This window comes from Lipotes vexillifer, unplaced genomic scaffold, assembly GCF_000442215.2.
Source record: "Lipotes vexillifer unplaced genomic scaffold, Lipotes_vexillifer_v1.1 scaffold1387, whole genome shotgun sequence".
Classification (NCBI taxonomy): Eukaryota; Metazoa; Chordata; class Mammalia; order Artiodactyla; family Lipotidae; genus Lipotes; species Lipotes vexillifer.
In genome coordinates this window covers 1525153-1545182 of record NW_006790426.1, presented here as the reverse complement: position 1 = coordinate 1545182, position 20030 = coordinate 1525153, and the positions used below count along the sequence as shown (strand labels likewise).

Below are 20030 nucleotides of genomic sequence, written 5' to 3'. Positions count from 1 at the left end.
AGCGGGTGATGGTATCAGTATCACTTGGCGTAGAGAGAAGGAAATGAAAGTCTCGCATAAACAGCTTCAGTTTTCTTGATAAAGTTGGTGTAGTTACCACCAAAGTAAGGATTAACAAAGGTTGGGATCTCGTGAATGGAAAGGTTTAGACCTCTTCTATGGGAATAAGGGTGGCAGTGTATGCTAGGCCTCCCCGGTGAGTGGCCAGGTGGGTCTGTCTCTTAGGAAAATAATGAAGTTGGTGAAATCTGCCTTGTGTCTCTTTGAGGGTCTTCTGCTTTTTCCTCTCCTCTCCTAATGAACACTATATTTAGCTAGCTGTTTAATGGGAAAGCTTATAATAGGCTTGTATATACTAAGGTGAAAATGACTGATGATAAATTAATGTGTTATTATTTTCGGGGACACTTGCATTTGAGCAGGGGGCCATCCTCAGTGTAAAAGAGTAATAGATGCTTAGGTACCCTGACAGGTTAGGTCAATGGTTCCTGTCCCAGGGACCTGAAAGAATGATTGCAGCTGGTCTGCAAAAGCATATGCATATCAAGAATTATCCATGGACATAATCGAGAGTGTCTCACAGGCGTATGTACTACTGTTTTTAAAATGTATATATGTGCTTCTCTAATGGATAAAATATAAATTAACAGTATTACTAAATTTATAAAACTTCATTACTGTTACATGTTTTCTCGATCCACAAATACGAGGAGTCTTGCTTCTACCCTTTGAGGAACCTCATCCTGAATTGTGCTCACTCTACTGGAGGGTCACTACATTGCAGTGCGAATGGAGCGCTTACACATAGGCCATTGTACACACAAGCCACAGTCAGGGGCGCCTGCGTGTAGCTCCTTGAGGGTCTTGGGAATTGGGGAAATCTCTTGAGTAAAATGTTTGGTACAGAACTGTGTTTGTTGACTGTTGCCCCTTATTTTTGTTGTTCAGGCACTGTAGGCAAACACTGCTTCAAAGTAGTTTTTCAGAAGTGGTTGAGAATGATTCACTGACACTTTAAATCTTCTTAATTTTTAAACTGTTGTTATCTCTTAGAATATCACTAGAAATGAGATTGGCACTGACATTTCCAAACCTGTTGTCTCTTGCCTGAGAGAGAGTTAGTCCTTTTTTTGAGCCTTCTTTATCCTGGGGGTTGTGACAACTATTTGAGTTGTCCCATACACTGCCCATGACATTCTGTGTTCTTGTGTGTCTTGGATGTCTAAAGAAATGCTTTTTTTCCTAATACATACACACACACACACACATACACACACACACACACACACACACACGGAATTTAGTTGGTTAAGAACAAGATGCTAAAAGCCTTAAAACATTTTTCTTTTAAAGAAGTAATACCTGTCCTCTCTATCCTTATTTACTCTGCTCCCCTGCCTCCCGCCCTGCCCTGCACAGATAGGCCAAAGATTACGTAGCACTTTAAGCTAAGTTGCATTATAACAAATTACAGTACTAGCACAGTTCAAATTAATTACATTTTACTTTATTTGGTTACAGAGGGACTAACAGACACTTAGGAACTTAATATCGCTTGTGAATTTCATTACTAAACTGCAGTTTTTAAAACATGATTTGATCTTTCGTTGCCATAAATTGAAATTGAAAAGGCTCACGATTATATTCCATTTGAATCCAGGTTTTTTTACTGAGGCGTTTATTTAAGCTTTAGGGATATTTTTTTCTTTATTATTGCTGATTAATTAAGGTTTTTATTACAGCTTCATTGAAATTGATGTATAATAAACTGCAAATATTTAAAGCACACGATTTGATGACTTTTGTCACATGTGTACTGTGAAGTCATCAGCACAGTCAAGGTGATGACCTGTCCATCACACCTATCCATCACCAAAGTTTCCTTGGGCCACTCTGTAGTCCCTCCTTGCCCATCCCCTGCCCCCTGCAGGTAACCACTGGTCTGCTGGTTTGCTTTCTGTCACTAGAGATTAGCTTGCATTTTCTAGAATTTTATATGAATGGAACCACAGTCTTTTTATTGTCTGGTAATATTGATGTGCATGTCCTTTTAGTTCCAGTTCAGACATCATAAGAGATCTTCTAGAAGAAGAGGAAGCCTGGGAAGCATCACATAAGTGAGTTCTCATAATCACGAAATAAGCATGTACTTTGATGTGATAAATTATAATTCTATACAGTTGATTTTCAAACCAAAGAATATTTGTGCTTACTGACTTAAGCAAGTAATAATTCACAAAAATCAAGGTAAAGATTTCCAGGTCACTACTTGTTTCTGTATATTTCTGCTTAGAAATGGAATCTTAGTGTAATAACTCCAGTTACTTGTCAGAAGTTGTTTTTCTAAAGATAAATTGTTCCAATGGGCAATTAATAGTCAGGAATTAACAGTCGGGCCTTAAGCACTGGCTTAGACTCTTTAGAAAACTTTTAATCCTTTCCTAAATGTTGCCAGTCATAAGACTGTAGTACAGCTGGGCAGATTTGTTCCACTAAAATTTCATGAAGCTCACATACCACAAGTGGGCCCTCAAAACTGCCTAGCACTTTTACTGTTTCTGTGATTATTTCTTTATTTTGTTCTTCACAAGGATTACTTGAACCCTTCTCAATTCTTTTCAGTGGCTCCAGCCTAGCTGAAGACCTTTTCTCTTCCTTTGTAGAGAAGATAGAAGCCATTGTATAGGAATCCTCATCTTTCCAACACCAAGTGTATAAATCTGCCTGTTTGTACATATTTTATCCCTCCTTTTATAATTTCTTCATTTTATAATAAAGGGCTGCCTCTTTATTATAGAGTCTAGTTTGTCCTACCTCATTCCTACCCTCTTGTCAGGAATGTTACCCATTCTCTCTTCTCTCGTTTAGGCATCTCTCTCTCTCTCTCTCTCTCTCTCTCTCTCTCTCTCTCTCTCTCTCTCTCTCTCTCTCTCTCTCTCTCTCTCTCCCCCTCCCTCCCTCCCTCCCTGAAGACCTCTCTGAAGACCTCACTGAAGACCTCACTGAAGACCTCTGTGTGGCTCAGTCCAAAGGACAACTTTTTAGACTTCATCTCCTTTGACTTCTTAGCAGCATCTGATGTTCTTGACATCTTCACCTTTCTGAAAGCCTCTCTGAGGCTGAAAGAGGTTAAATCTCCATCCAAGGTCACTTAGCAATAAGTGATAAGTGATGGAGCTGAGATTTTAATCTATGTCAAAATTCAGCTCTATGGACCATTAAGCTAAATTGTCTTTCCCAAGAATGAGGTTTCTTGTGCTGACATTCTGTAGTATTGTAGCTGAATCACTGGGAGAATGGAAAAGTGTGGTATATCCAGGGAAAGCATTATGAGTAGGTTTATCAGGCCAATGAGATATTTGGCGGCTCAAACAATAGCGTTTTATGAAAGTTTGAGATTGTGGCTGCATTAGTCTCACCTAAGCATTATTGAACTTTGAATTCTAGGAGAGGAGGCCACTCGTTAGCTAACTACTTCCTCTTGTACCAGGAATCCCCCTGTTTATGCTAAACTAAACCCTGACGTCAATGGCTATGACAAGCTGTAGCCCAAAATTCCTGAGTCCAAGCCCATTCTTGGCAATGATGACCTCTTAAAGTCATTATTATAAGGAATCACTTAGAAAACAAATCCCACCGCTTGATCCTCACAGATAATAAATGTTAAAGCTGGAAGGATGTAAGTGCTCATCTAGTCCAGTCCCTTCATTTTATAGAGAAGGAGGCTGAGCTCCAGAGAGGTAAGTTGATGAGGTTGAGGTCCACAGCTAGTTAGTGGCCTGCTGGGGTAAGAATTCAGGCTTCCTGGTTTCAGCCAAGTGTAGAGCAGTTTAAACCAGCTTGTGCCACAGTGTAGCTTTAGAAGCAGAATCAGGAAAAGGCTGCACAGCTTTACTTTTCAACAAAATGTGACCGTTCTACAAATACCCATCTTAAGCTTACAGGCATTTTGTGGTACCACAAGTGGCATATTTGAGATATTAGTCCTAGAACATACTATTTCAGCCCCAACACGTTCTCCTAATTCCATAGATGATTGAGAGGTCCTATTAGCAACACAATGCCCCCATATAAAGCAGTATTTTCATAAGCAGCAAAAAAACCCAAAACAAAACCCGATACAAAACCCTGTTTTCTGCAGACTGGTCTTGGGTTCTTATATCTGTGCATATTGGTTCATCTTACCATTTTGAGCTACAGGATATATTTACGTTGAACAGAATGAAAATAGGAAGAAAAATGGTCCAGGTCAATCATTTCACGTTTCCAGATTTCATCTTCCTTATCCGTAAAATGTGGGGAATGTCTCCTCGGAGGGTCTGAGTCCCTCCTCTCCTGACCTGCTGCTCTTCCACTGTCCCCTCCCTCAGTGAATGGTAGTATCACCGTCTGCCCCACTGTTCCAGCCAGAAACCTAAGAGTCATCTTCAACGTCTCATTCTCCTCCTTACCTCTCACCTGCAGTGATTGTGAGGTCCTATAGGTAAGTGGTCCTCAGACTTAAATTTACATCAGGATCACTTGGAGGACTTGTTAAAACATGGATTATTGGGCTCCACTCAATCCTGTGATCAGGATTCAGGAGATTTGGGCTGGGGCTCAGGAGTTTACATTTTAGCACGCTCCCCGGTGTTGCTGGCGCCGCTTCTGGGGCCCCGCGTTGAGTAGCGGGGCTGTGGACGACCCCTGAACTGTCTCTTTTGGCCCCTCTGTGCCACGGCCTGCGCAGGCCCTTCGCTCTTCTCTCTGGCTTCCTACCACAGCCATCCAGCTGCCTCTCTGCCTCTAGTCGGTACGCTTCATTCTGCCCATGAGATCTAAAATACGCTGTGCTCTCTCTGTGGTAAAGTCCTGCAGGGACTCACCAGCATCCAAGGCTCTTCCATCCATGGCCCCAGCCTACCTGCTGGCTCCTGGACTGTCCTTCCTCCCCTCCCCGCCCCGCCTTGTTGCAGTCTGGCTGAACTACTCACATTGGCTTCAAAGTCATGCTGCCTTGTACCTGCTGTTGCTTCCGCCTGAGTTGCGTTTTCCCCTTTCTTCAGGCGGGAGTTGTCGTTCCTTCCTTCCCAGCTCTTCTCAGAAGCCCCTGGCTGCTCCCCTGATCCCGCAGCAGTGGGCGCTTACCACCCGACGCGCTTCCTAGAGCAGATGTTCATTATACCCCACGCCCCACACGGTGCCTGGGGGGACCCATGGTGGGCGCTCAGTAGGCGTATGAGGGATTGAGTATGTCAGTCAGTATTCATTGGATCTGAACACACTCCCTGGTGGATTCTAGCTGTTAGTGACACGGCTTACGTGGCTTCAAGAACCTGTGAAAGGATGAGGATTGCCACTTACAAATCTTTTTTAAATCCTTTATCTCTTAGTGCCTTAAAGATCTTTTTTTAGAGAATAGCTTTTTCTAGTATTATAAAATCAGAAAAGGAAGAATCATTTTCTCTATTGATAATCTGCATTTCATCCTAACACCATGAGAAGTCATTTGCAGTGTGCTCATGAGCCCATCACATTTTCTAAGGGAGGACTATTAATAATTTGGCTGTCTTTCTTTGGAGGAGTGAACTTTATTAACTGTTACTTATTAATAACTATTATTAATGTATGCACATCTTAAGTGTACAGCTTGATGAATTTTTACAACTGAATACCCCTGAGGTTAGGGTTACTTTGGTGGCCCCGGTGAATCGCGCGCCTCCAGTATTCACACTCCTGAGGCCCACGTTGATTCTGGGTTTGGCCATGTGATGTGAGAAGTTTGGTAAGCGTTTGCACAGTGGGGCTTGTCCTTTCCAAACACTCACTTTTAGGATGATGATGCTTGGACCCAGCCTCTCTGCTGTGAGAAGCCCATCCCGGGCATGGAGGGAGGCCAGCTGGGGGAGAACGGAGGTCCAGCCCTCCCTCCAGCCGAGCTCCCAGTCAACAGCCAGCTCCAGCTTGCCCCCATGTGAGTGAGCCTTCCTCACAGTGGATCCTGCAGACCCAATTAAGCTGTCTGTTCTGAGCCCTGCCCAGATCTAGAATCATGACCAAATAAGGGATTGTGCTATTTCATGAGAATGTAGCAGTAGATTACCAAAACAAATTGAACAGAAAGTTTCTGTTTAGTTTTTAATTGCCATGTAGCAAATCACCTGGAAATTTACCAGCTTAAGCCACAGCCATTTCATTTGCTTATGATTCTTCAGTCTGGGCTGGCCTCAGGCTGCTGGTGGTTATTTATGTGGCACGTAGCCAACTGGCAGGGCGGCTGGAGGTGATGTTCTGCTAAGGTGCCTGGACTTCTCTGTCTTTCCCTGTAGTCTGGGAGCCTGTTCTTCTCCATGTGGTTTCTCCGCATGGTCTCTCCATGTGGTCTTTCCAGCAGGATAGCTGGGATTTTGTATATGGAGGCTCAGGGCCCCTGTGCCAGTTATCAGTTTACTGCCTCAGCTCCAAATTCATCCTTTTTGCCTGCTCTGTGAAAACTGAATCGGGCCCTTTAGATATCTTTCCTTTGCCGGCTCTCCTGATGTTAAGCTTTATCAGTAGAGGGCACTGGAGAGACATTGCAGGAAGAAGGGGTTTTGCCTCTTGGTTGCAGGCCTTCCCCCAGTTCCTGGTCCTACAGTGTACCCTGGCCAGCAGCTCATTGCTCTGACTCAGTTTGCCACAGCCATGCCCTCTCCACACAGGTGTCTGGATCTGTCTGGGGAGAGGGCTCTTCCTGGGGTGCTGCAGCTCAACCCTGAGTAGCAGCTGTTCCTTATTTCTACTCTTTCTATAATATATTCTTCAGGATTCTCTTTCCTTCTTACTAGCCAACCCCTCGTTACTCCAGTCCTCTGTTACAGTTAGTAATTCTTTATACTAAACTTTTATGTTCAAGTTATCATGGTCCTGATTGGACCCAGACTGATACAGCTCCCAGGAGGTGCAAATACAAAATTCTCTTAGCCTTCATAAGACTTAGTCCTGAAACTTGTGCTGTATCACTTCGGCCACATCCTGTTGGTTAAAGTAAGTCACAGGGCCAGCCCCAGACGATAGGGAAGGGGATTGCACAAAGGCAGGAGGTGTGGATCATGGGGGGCCACCAAGGTCACCACCCAGATGTGCATGTGGAACATTCCTGGCATTCTAAGAGCCTTCTCATGCCTCCTCCCAGAGGTAAGCACAGTTCTGACTTCCATCACCATGGGTTAATTTTGCCTGGTTTTAAATTTCATATAAATGGAATCGTATAGTGTGCACTCTTGGAGACAACATTACAGGTGTGAGATTTTTCCATGGTTGCATATAACGGTAGTTTGTTATTTTTCACTGCTTTATCTAGAGCGGTGGCTTTCAAAGTGTGGTTTCCTGACCAGCAGCATTTGTATCACCTGGGAATATATTAGAAAGTGAAATTCTTGAGCCCCACACCAGACCTTCTGAATGAGAAACTCTGGGGATGGGGCCCATCAACCTGTGTTTTAAGAAGCCCTCAGGTGATCCTGCTGCAGGCCAAAGTTTGAGAACCTCTGCTCTGTAATATTCCACTGTATGAATAAGTCACCATTTATTTACCCATACTACTTTTGCTAGATATATTTTTTCGAGTTTTTGGCTGTCATGAATAAGGATGTCAGGAACATAACTGTTAAATGTCCTTTGGTGCATGTGCTTTTGTTTCTTTTGAGTATATACTGAGGAGTGGTATAGCTGGGTGTTAAGATGTGCATGTATCCAGTAGCTTCTCCCAGGCATTTTTCCAAAGTGCTCACGCCAATTTAAACTCCCGTCCACAGTGGGCGGTCCAGAAGTTCCATGTCCTCATCAGTGCTTGGCATTCTTAGTTTTTTCATTTTAGTCATTCTCCTTCATAGGGTCTAGTGGCGTCTCATTGTGATTTAAATTTGCATTCCTCTGATAACTATGTTATTAAAAATAGTATTCTTTTGTTGTTGGTTTACTATTTTCTAATTGCTTGTTGCTAATATATGAAGCAAATTAAATTTTTACATTAACCCTATATTCACGAGTTTTGATAAATTTACTTAATAATTCTAATACCCTATAGGGTTGTGTTTTTTTCCAACATCTATAACCATGTCATCTCAATATAATACCTTTTCTAAAGTCTTTGTTAATGCTTAATTGAACAGTTTAGGACTGCTATTTAGATGTTAACTAGAAGTGGTAATAAGGGTATCCTCTTCTTATTCCTAGTCTTAGTGGGAAAGTATTAAATATTTTTACCTTATATTCCTAGTTTTTAACATAAATGGATGTTGAATATTTTCACGTGTTTTATGTTTTATATTGAATATATTGAGAAGAGTATGTGATTTTTCTCCTTTATTTTGTTAGTGTGGTGAATTACATTGATCTTTCGCATGTTAAATCAAGATTGCATTCTTGAAATAAACCTAATTTGTTGATGGTGTATTAACTCTTTTGTATGTTGCTAGACTTGGTTTCTTAATATTTTGTTTAGGATGTTTTGTTGTTATGTTGAGAAACTGGCCTGTAACTTTCCTTCCATGTAATACTTGTCCGTTTCTGGTCCTTCTTCAAGCTTATGCACTAGTATTCTGGACGGGCCCTTTGCCCCATACAGTGCTTAAAAAATTGAAAGTACTTACGTAGCAGGGAAACAACCAATCTTGTGTTTCCAAAACAAAAAACAAAAAACAAAACAAAAGAAGAAGAATCAGAAAGCGCTTCCCTCTTTAAATGGCCCTTATTCTGCCCAGGTAAATCATCCTGGTAATAGTGTATACTGGAAGCAGGCTGGTAATAGATGGCCACATCTCCCAGGTATGGCTTCTGTATTCAGGAGATTCAGGGCTTCCTGATGCCTCTCGCCGTGGTCCTCCACAGGAGTATCCCCAATTGGCTAACAGCATTCAGTTGGCAAAGTTTGCTCAAAAATCCATTGATTATACCTTCCAGAGGCTAAGAATTTAAAAGCCTGTTGTGTTTGGGCCATGTTATTAAGTATCATCATCCTAGTAAATAAGTGTGTTACATGCTTGGAAAAAAATCTTGAGGTGGTTTATCCTATTAGGATTCCTGCATCTTTGAGGATGAGGTATTTTAGAGAATTACTCTGGGAGAACCTTGAGATCCTTGCTTGCTAGGGACTCTGCTTCAAGCCAATGCTTATGGTAGAGGCTGCTTCTTCCACTAACACTATAGCCATGTTTGTTGCCAGCTATTGTGAAGGCAAATCAAAGAGGGGAAATATGGGAGAAACACATTACTTAAAATTTTAGAAGGAAATTAAAAACAAGGTAAGAGAGCAAAGAAACAGTAATTTTTATAGAAGTTAAATATAAGGGGGAACATCCCATTAAAAAAAAAAAACCCAGAAGCCAAATAAATAAATGGCAATAAAATATTAAGATGAGAAATTTGGGACTTCCCTGGTGGCGCAGTGGTTAAGAATCCGCTTGCCAATGCAGGGGACACGGGTTCAAGCCCTGGTCCGGGAAGATCCCACATGCCGCGGAGCAACTAAGCCCGCGAGCCACAACTACTGAGCCCACGTGCCTAGAGCCCGTGCTCTGCAACAAAGAGGAGCCACCGCAATGAGAAGCCCGCGCACCGCAAAGAAGAGTAGCCCCTGCTCGCTGCAACTAGAGAAAGCCTGCGCGCAGCAACCAAGACCCAGCGCAGCCAAAAATAAGTAAATAAATAAATTTATTTATTTAGGGGAAAAAAAAGATGAGAAATTTGACTTGTGAATGTTTAGAGATATTAAGACCATGAGTTAAAAGCTGGGGGAAAAAAAATAAAAAGATAAAGGAGAAAACATTCAGGAGACATTGTGAAATAAGGACGTCTGGAAATTCTCTCCGTAAAAGCAATGACAAAATTGACAAAACTTGTCAGAATCAACTTTTTCAAAACTGAAAATTAATCAAAGACAGCAGCAATCCAAGGAGCATTTCTTCAAGAAAAATATCTGAATTTTAGTTAGAACAGTGAGCTTTGTGGTGATTTGACTTCCCCTGTTCCCATCCCCCTCTCTCTAGCCCGTCAATGGCCTTGGGAGCCAGTAGTGTGCTGTCTTGATGAGGACCAGCAGCCTGGCAGCCCGCAGAAAAGGCAGAACGGAGTTGGAGCGCCTTCACAGCCTCATTCCCAGAGAATTATTATTTGATCTGTCTGGTGGTTTCCTGGAGGACTCCCACTTGCAAGACTGTCTACCTGACTTGGAGCTCACCCAGTGCGAAAAGCCTCTTTTTCCCCTGAGGTGTTTGTTTAAAACAATTAGAGACAATTGATTAACTTCATAGCCATGTGAGGTAGATAACAGTTGGGGCAAACAATATGTTAAGCAAAAAGCTTAAAGGAAAAGCTGGAAAATAAGATTTCCATCGGGGCTTTGACCAGCTCTGATGTATTACTGTGGCTCTGGAAGGTCACACGCATGCTTAGGGCTCTGTGTGTGCTCAGGAGGGACCTGAGAGGGTCCTAAACTCTCACCTTGAGCTGACTATGAGGCTCCATGCAAGCTGAAAGAAGAGGCTAAGGCGGAGTTGTCCCCCAAGTGCTGAATGCATGCCCCAACACACAGAGTCCCTGGGCAAAGACTGATTGTGACAAGGGCTTCTGTGTTATATTGGTTCCAGGCGATTAGGGAAAGTTCTATCTAATCATTAGCTGACCACTAAGCTCATGTAGCAGACACGTCAGTGGTCTCACACAACAAAGAATGTATATTTACAGGAGCTCAGAAAGTCACTTAACAAACAGCAGCAGACACCAACATGAACAGACGCTGAGGAAGGAGGAAAATCTAATTCCCATAGTTGCCACAGTATATTGGTAAAAATGTCCAGTTTTCAACAAAATATTAGACATAAAGAAACAAGAAACTGTGGCCTATACACACCGGGGCGGGGGAGAAGCAACCAATGAAATCAGCTGTTTTGACTCTGATCAAAGGACTAAAGGGATGTATGAGAACAGTGTCTCACCAAATAGAGGATACCAATAAAGAAATAGAATTTATTTATTTATTTATTTATTTATTTTGCGGTACGCGGGCCTCTCACTGCTGCAGCCTCTCCCGCTGCGGAGCACAGGCTCCGGACGCGCAGGCTCAGCGGCCATGGCTCACGGGCCCAGCCGCTCTGCGGCACGTGGGATCTTCCCGGACCGGGGCACGAACCCACGTCCGCTGCATCGGCAGGCGACTCTCAACCACTGCGCCACCAGGGAAGCCCAGAAATTATTTTTTAAAAATAGAAATTCTGGAGTTGAAAAACAAAATAGCTGAAATGAAAATTTCACTAAGAGGCTCAACAACAGATTTGAGCAGGTGTAAGGAAGACTCAATATTGAGATTACAGTTATCCCTCAGAATCCATGGGCGTTGGTTCCAGGACCCTGCCCCCCACTGCTGCAGGTACCAAAATCCATAGATACTCAAGTCCCATATATAAAATGGTGTAATATTTGCATTTAACCTATGCACATCTTCCCATATACTTTATTTATTTTAATTTTATTTATTTATTTATTTTTGGCTGCATTGGGTCTTTGTTGCTGCGCGCAGGCTTTCTCTGGTTGCGGTGAGCGGGGGCTACTCTTCGTTGCGGTGCTTCTCATTACAGTGGCTTCTCTTCTTGTGGAGCACGGGCTCTAGGCGTGCAGGCTTCAGTAGTTGTGGCACACAGGCTCAGTAGTTGAGGCTCGTGGGCTTTAGAGTGCAGGTTCAGTAGTTGTGGCACATGGGTTTAGTTGCTCCATGGCATGTGGGAGCTTCCCAGACCAGGGCTCAAACCTGTGTCCCCTGCATTGGCGGGCAGATTCTTAACCACTGCGCCACCAGGGAATCCCTCCCATATACTTCAAATCATCTCTCATTATTCTCTACATCATTTTCTAGTTTATAAGTGCCTTCCCATGCGTTTTCATTTAATCCTCCAAATAGCCTTCTACTCCACTGACAAACCTGGGAAATCAGGCAGGGCCTGACCCCTGCCACTCCCCATCCCCTGCTTTACCCCTGTGGCCCTCATGGACCCTCTTCAGTGTCCTGCCCTCTGTCAGTGTCTCAAGGAGCGCTGCTGAGGCTCCGGTGTCAGGGGCCCACAGCACCAGGCTGTGCTGCAGAATCCAGAAAACGTCAACTTTCGTCTTCCCACCTGCTTGTGCGGCAGCCACCCCTTTCCCCAGTGCTCTGCCCGAAGTGAAATGATGCGTGTGGCTCATCTCTCTTGGGAGGGGATTTTGTTTTCTTGGTTCCCTTACAACCTCAGCTGTCTGACAGGATCAAGATAAGTTATGATTTTGTTCGACTCTCTGGCTTCATCTTGTTGTTAGGATGGAAGCACATTTTCTACAGCTTTCTGCTTCTGAAGCTGCTCGATTCTGATTCAGAAGAAAGGAGTTCAATTCCTAACTCTGTCACTTATGATCTGTGATCTTTGCTAAGTCAACTGTTTTCTCAGTTGTGCAGTGGAAATAATAAAAGTCATAATAATTATCATAGCAGACTTGTCAGTGGAGTAGAAGGCTATTTGGAGGATCACATAAAAACACACGCGAAGGGGCTTGTAAACTAGAAACTGCTGTGGAATAATAGTGATCATCATTCTCTAAGCTGCCATTTTGTCTTTTCCATTTTCAGATATGATCTTCAAGACGCAGAAATAAATTCCAGACAGAATCGTCGCATGAGGTCAGCTGAAAGTGCTGAGCTCGAGCCAAGAAATAAGCGGAACAGGAATTAGTGTGGGTTTGTTGACTTTCCCAGTGCAGTCATCAGAAGATGGTACTTTTGTTGCCATGGTGATTTCATATTCATAAATGCCCAGTGAAGATGTTACATTCTAAATATTATGTTTAACTGATTTTTATTCTTTTCTGCCTTTCCAGGAAAAAAAAAAAAAACTTAAGAAAGCATCCTCACTTGGTCAGTTACCTCCTGCCCCTAAAACATCTCTCTCTAAAAATACTGGCATCCACACATTCACCAGCTTTGCAGAGGACAGAGACTTTTTGGCAAAAGGGTTTTGTTTGATTTTGTTTCTAAATTTCAGACTGTCCTTAAGCCATTCTCCTCTTCCATGGAGAAGCCAACTTCAGAAAAGGATCCTTTATCCCCTCTACCACAAGGAGCGGTTGAGGCATTCAGAGCCACTGTGTTTCTGGAAAGGTAGAATGTCCTAACTCAAGTCCTCCGTGAGTGTGAGCACGCGAGGCCTGGAGGCCGGTGCGCGTGTTACAGCTGTTTCAGGATGGTTGTTGCCCGAGTTTCATGTGGTTGTTGGTTAGACCTGTGTCTTACACTTTACTTGGAGTAGGATGTTAGTACTGTAGCCTAAAGGCACAAAACAGTAACTTTGAAACATTAGGCATATTCTCCAGAAATGGCCCTTACAAATGATTCCTTCATCTTTTTTTTCACTTGGGTAAATCAAATCTTTAACACTTTGAATCCCAGCTATTAAATGGAAAGAATGCAATAAGTGAATTTTGTCACTGAATAGACTCTATATCAATTTAAAATAAAGTCCTTGAAACAGTCTCCTGTGAATGGTTGAGTACAAGCTACAAATCATTGGAAAGGTTTGATCAGAAATTGTTCTCTCGGGGGGCTTCCCTGGTGGCGCAGTGGTTGAGAATCCGCCTGCCAATGCAGGGGACATGGGTTCGAGCCCTGGTCTGGAAGGATCCCACATGCCGTGGAGCAGCTAGGCCCGTGAGCCACAGCTACTGAGCCTGCGCATCTGGAGCCTGTGCTCCGCAACAAGAGAGGCCGCGACAGTGAGAGGCCCGCGCACCGCGATGAAGAGTGGCCCCCGCTTGCCACAACTAGAGAAAGCCCTCGCACAGAAATGAAGACCCAACACAGCAAAAATAAATAAATTAATTAATAAACTCCTACCCCCAACATCTTCTTTAAAAAAAAAAAGAAATTGTTCTCTCAAACAGAAATATAGATCGATAGAACAGGATAGAAAGCCCAGAGGTAAACCCATAGGTACATGTAAAAGTATGAGATTAGATCACTCCCTAACACCATACACAAAAATAAGCTCAAAATGGATTAAAGACCTAAATGTAAGGCCAGAAACTATCAAACTCTTAGAGGAAAACATAGGCAGAACACTCTATGACATAAATCACAGCAAGATCCTTCTTGACCCATCTCCTAGAGTAATGGAGATAAAAACAAAAATAAACAAATGGGACCTAATGAAACTTCAAAGCTTTTGCACAGCAAAGGAAACCATAAACAAGACCGACCAAAAGGCAACCCTCAGAATGGGAGAAAATATTTGCAAATGAAACAACTGACAAAGGATTGTTCTCCAAAATATGCAAGCAGCTCATGCAGCTCAATAACAAAAAAACAACCCAATCCAAAAATGGGCAGAAGACCTAAATAGACATTTCTCCAAAGAAGATATACAGACTGCCAACAAACACATGAAAAAATGCTCAACATCATTAATCATTAGAGAAATGCAAATCAAAACTACAATGAGATATCATCTCACACCGGTCAGAATGGCCATCATCAAAAAATCTAGAAACAATAAATGCTGGAGAGGGTGTGGAGAAAAGGGAACACTCTTGCACTGCTGGTGGGAATGTGAATTGGTACAGCCGCTATGGAGAACAGTATGGAGGTCCCTTAAAAAACTACAAATAAGACTACCATATGACCCAGCAATCCCCACTACTGGGCATATACCCTGAGAAAACCATAATTCAGAGTCATGTACCAAAATGTTCATTGCAGCTCTATTTACAGTAGCCAGGGGATGGAGACAACCTAAGTGTCCATCATTGGATGAATGGATGAAGAAGATGTGGCACATATATACAATGGAATATTACTCAGCCATAAAAAGAAACGAAATTGAGCTATTTGTAATGAGGTGGATGGACCTAGAGTCTGTCATACAGTGTGAAGTAAGTCAGAAGGAGAAAGACAAATACCGTATGCTAACACATATATATGGAATTTAAGAAAAAAAAAAGTCATGAAGAACCTAGGGGTAAGGAAGGGAATAAAGACACAGACGTACTAGCGAATGGACTTGAGGATATGGCGAGGGGGAAGGGTAATCTGTGACAAAGAGAGAGAGAGGCGTGGTCATACATATATACACTACCAAACGTAAAATAGCTAGTGGGAAGCAGCCGCATAGCACAGGGAGATCAGCTCGGTGCTTTGTGACCACCTAGAGGGGTGGGATAGGGAGGGTGGGAGGGAGGGAGACGCAAGAGGGAAGAGATATGGGGACATTTGTATGTGTATAACTGATTCACTTTGTTATAAAGCAGAAACTAATACACCATTGTAAAGCAGTTATACTCCAATAAAGATGTAAAAAATAAAAATAAAAAAAACAAAGCAGAAACTAACACACCATTGTAAAGCAATTATACTCCAATAAAGATGTAAAAAAAAAAAAAAATTGTTCTCTCTGTGCAAAATGTCCCCCAGTTCCCAGTTCCTTCCAGTGTTCCTAATGCCTGTGTTTGGCATTTCAGAGCCAGTCCCCTGCCACCGGTGCCAGCAGCTCTGGGGCTGCCTGTGTCCTGGTGACAGCAGGCCTACTTCACCAGAGTCCAGGAAGACCCTGGTGTTGGTTTGGGGGTGGAGGGCCTGATCCTGCCCTGGGCCAAGTGTCCCAGCACCTCAGGGTAGCCATCCCTGCTCCGTCTGAGCTCCTGGAAGGGAGAGGTGGCTGGAACCCTGCTGTTTAAAACAGCACCTAGAATTGGGAAGGAGTACCCGGGCAGGTGCTCTCCCATTGGCTCCCAGATGGCCTGGCATTCCTCGATTTCTTCTTTGCTTACTGAAGAGGCAAGGCTTTTGCCTGGAAAGGATTCTGGGCAGCCATGCAGGTAAGTGGGGCAGCCTGTTCCAGCTTCAAGAAGCTGTTAGAATGCCACCCCTTCTCTCGTGTGCCACCTTTGCAACTCTTGCAGGCGCCATGGGCTCCCCTTTCTGGTCCCAGCATGTTGGAGGCAACACCCCACCCCCGCCTCCATCCCGTGATGCCCCACTCCCACCCTCTCCCAGTCAGCCATGGGGCAGACGTGCTCCGCTGTGTTCGGCTGGGTGGAAGCAGGCGTCCTTCCCTGTAATCTTGGCTTGGCAGACAGCACGGCTCACCCTCCAGACTACTGACCTGTGGGAAAGAAGAGGTGTGCAATTGCCTTGCCCACCCTCTGAGAATCCTGCTTTGTGGCTGAACTGAAGTGGCTCCTGCTCTGTGAGGGCCTGCCAGCAAGTTCCTTGGAGGCACTGTGCTGAGGATGATCTGAAGCTGCCACCTACCTTCCTGAGGGCTCAGGTGGTGAGTTACTAACTAATATCTAGGCTTCTGAGACTTGTAATGGAGGGAACAGGAGGGATGGAGAGGTTGAAAGGGGAGGAAACATCAACTGGGTCTCATCCATGGCTTCGTGTAGATTCTTGTAGGACTCAGAACAAATTCCTGGGAATCCTACCCCTTGGAGACCACACCAACTTTGCTTGCTTGTTTCTTTAACAGCTTCATTGAGATATAGTTCACTCAACGTACAATGCACCCATTTAAAACTTACAATTATATTTAGAGACCATCACCATAATCAATTTTAGAACACTTTTGTTGCCTATGGTCCCCTTATTCGTCACCCCCAACTCTCCCATCCTTCCCAGCCCTAGGCAACAACTAAGCTACTTTCTGTTTCTATATTTCCTTATTCTGTATGTTTCATATCAGTGAAATCATACAATACATGGTCTTTGGGGTCTGACTTCTTTCACTCAGCCTAAAGTATTCAAGGTCATACATGTAGCATTGATCAGTCCTTCATTTCTTTTTATTGCTGAATAGTATTTCATTGTATGGGATATACCACATTTTGTTTATCCATTCATCAGCTGATGGATATTTGGGTTGTTTCAGCTTATTTTCACTATTGTTAATGGTGTGCCTGTAAGCAGTTGTGTACAAGTTTTTTGTGTGAACATGTTTTTATTTGTCTTGGGTATGTACCTACGAATGGCATTTCTGAATCATATGGTAACTCTGTGCTTAATATTTTATATTTAACTGCCAAACTCTTCCAAAGTGGCTGCACAATTTTGCCCACTAGGACTCTATTAGTCTTCCAGTTTCTCCATGTCCTTGCCAACACTTGTGATTATCTGTCTTTCTTATTATGGCCATGCTAGTGGGTGTGAAGTGGTATCTCATTGTGGTTTTGATTTGCATTTTCTCAATAGCTAATGATGTTGAGCATCTTTGCATGTGCTTTTTGGCCATTTCTATGTCTTCTCTGGAAAAATGTCTATTCATATTTTTTGCCCATTTTAAAATTGGGTTTTTTAAAAATTATTGCATTGTAAGAGTTAATTGTATAGTTTTTAAAATTTCAGCTTCTGATTGTATATTGATAGGTTAGAGAGATAGAAATAATTTTTGCGTATTAATCGTGTATTGAGCAATCTTGCTAAACTCATAAGTTTGGTAGCTTTTTTGTAGATTCCATTCGATTTTCTCTAATAGAGAATCATGTAAACGTGTAATGGTGTAAAGACTTTTGTATTTCTTCCTTTCCAATATGGATGTCTTTTATTCTGGACATAAATTCTCTACCAGATAAATGCTTTGAATCACGTTGGGATTATTTTCTTCTACTCCTAGTTTGCTGAGAATTTTTAAAAAATCAGAAATGGTTATTGAATATTGTCAAATGCTTTTTCTGTATTTATTGAGATGATCATATGGTTTTTCTTTTTTAGTTTATTAATATTGTGAGTTACACAGTTTGGTTTTTTTATTTTTTTAAATTTATTTATTTATTTATTACTTACTTTGACTGCGTTGGGTCTTCATTGCTGCGTGCAGGCTTTTTCTAGTTGCGGCAAGCTGGGGCTACTCTTCGTTGCAGTGCACGGGCTTCTCATTGTGGTGGCTTCTCTTGTTGCAGAGCACGGGCTCTAGGTGCAGGGGCTTCAGTAGTTGTGGCATGGGGGCTCAGTAGTTGTGGCTCGCAGGCTCTAGAGTGCAGTCTCAGTAGTTGTGGCACATGGGCTTAGTTGCTCCACGGCATGTGGTATCTTCCTGGCCCGGGATCGAACCCATGTCCCCTGCATTGGCGGCCGGATTCTTAACCACTGTGCCACGGGGAAGTCCCACAGATTGATTTTTAAATGTTAAAACAAAAGTGGGAGGGACCCCACTTGGTTATGATGTGTCATCTTTTTACATATTGTTGGATTTAATTTACCAAAATTTTGTTTAGAATTTTTTGCATCTATATTTAGGAGGGATATTGGTCTGTAGTTTTCATTTCTTTTTATGTCTTTATCTGGTTTTGGTATTAGGATAATGCTGGCCTCATGGAATGAGCTGGGAAGTATTTTCTCCTTCAGTTTTCTGGAAAAGTTTGTGTAGAACTGGTATTATTTACTCCTAAGGTGTTTAGCAGAATTCACCAGTGAAGCAATATGAGCCTGGAATTTTCTTTGTGGATAGGTTTTTAACAATATGTTTTCATTTCTTAACGTATGTAGGCCTATTCAGGTTATCTGTTTCTTCTTCAGTAAACTTTAGTAGTTTGTGTCTTTCAAGGAATCCATCCATTTCATTTAAATTGACAGATTTACAGACAGAAGTTGCTTATAATTTTCCCTTTTGTGTACAAATTTTTGTGAGAACCTCTTTGACCTTTCTCATTTCTGTTATTGGTAGTTGGTGTTTTCTTTCTTTCTTTTTTTTTTCCCCCCCCCTCATCAGACTGTTTAGAAGTTTATTAATTTTACTGGTCTCAGGCAAACAGCTCTTGGTTTCATTGAATTTCTCTAATGTTTCACTCTTTTCTATTTGATTGATGGCCACTCTTATCTTTTATTTCCTTTCTGTTGCCTACTTTGGATTTAATTGTTCTTTTTATATTTTCTTAAGGTAGAGGTTTAGGTCATTGATTTGAGTCCTTTCTTCTTTTCTAAGATAGGCATTTAATGCTACAAAATTTCCCCAAAGTACAGATTTAACTGCATTCCACAAATTTTTATGTTCTGTTTTAATTTTCATTCAGTTCAAAATACTTTCTAATTTCCCTTTTGATTTCTTATTTGATACATGAGTTACATATAAATACGTTACTTCCCAAATATTTGATAAGTTTTCATAGAGCTTTATTTTATTGATTTCTAATTTAATTCTTTAACTTTTATGACTTGAACCCTTTTACATGTATTGAGACTTTTTTTAATGCCCTAGAAGATGGTCTATCTTGGTAAATGTTCAGTATGCAGTTGAAAAGAATATGTGTTCAGGACTTCCCTGGTGGTGCAGTGGTTAAGAATCTGCCTGCCAATGCAGGAGACGTGGGTTCAGTCCTTGGTCCGGGAAGATCCCACATGCTGCGGAGCAACTTAAGCCCGCGTGCCACAACTACTGCAGCCCACACACCTAGAGCCCATGCTCCACAACAAGAAAAGCCACCGCAATGAGAAGCCCGTGCACCGCAACCAAGAGTAGCCCCTGCTCGCCACAATCAGAGAAAGCCTGTGCGTAGCAGCGAAGACCCAACACAGCCAAAAATAAATTTAAAAAGAAAAGTAATGCTTTAAAAAGAAGAATGTGTGTTCTACTGTTGTTGGGTGGAGTGTTTGATAAATGTCAATTATATCAAGTTGTTTGACAGTGTTGCTCAAGGCTACTCTGTCCTTGCTGATTTTCTGTCTGCTTGTTTCGTCAGTTTTTGAGAGAGTTACTGGAATTTCTGAATGTAATTGTGGATTTGTCAATTTCTCCTTATAGTTCTTCATTTTTGCTTCATGTATTTTTTTTTTTTCGCGGTACGTGGGCCTCTCACTGTTGTGGCCTCTTCCGTTGCGGAGCACAGGCTCCGGACGTGCAGGCTCAGCGGCCATGGCTCACGGGCCCAGCCGCTCCACGGCATATGGGATCTTCCAAGACCGGGGCACGAACCCGTGTCCCCTGCATCGGCAGGCGGACTCTCAACCACTGCGCCACCAGGGAAGCCCTGCTTCATGTATTTTGAACCTCTGTTAATAGGGGCAT

At 42.6% G+C, this 20030-nt stretch overlaps 1 protein-coding gene across 2 annotated transcripts in view; it reads left to right on the top strand.

The window, feature by feature from the left end:
• Positions 1-13511, top strand: part of RAD18 (RAD18 E3 ubiquitin protein ligase) — a 123171-nt gene extending 109660 nt beyond the window's left edge. The window contains exons 11-12 of one of the 2 annotated variants that reach the window (XM_007463715.1): positions 2055-2117; positions 12614-13511. In XM_007463715.1, the coding sequence (XP_007463777.1) occupies positions 2055-2117; positions 12614-12716 (166 nt within the window). In that variant the 3' untranslated portion in view covers positions 12717-13511. The remainder of the gene's footprint in view (positions 1-2054; positions 2118-12613) is intronic. The other variant, XM_007463714.1, reaches the window with a different exon arrangement.
• Positions 13512-20030: the final 6519 nt, after the last annotated feature.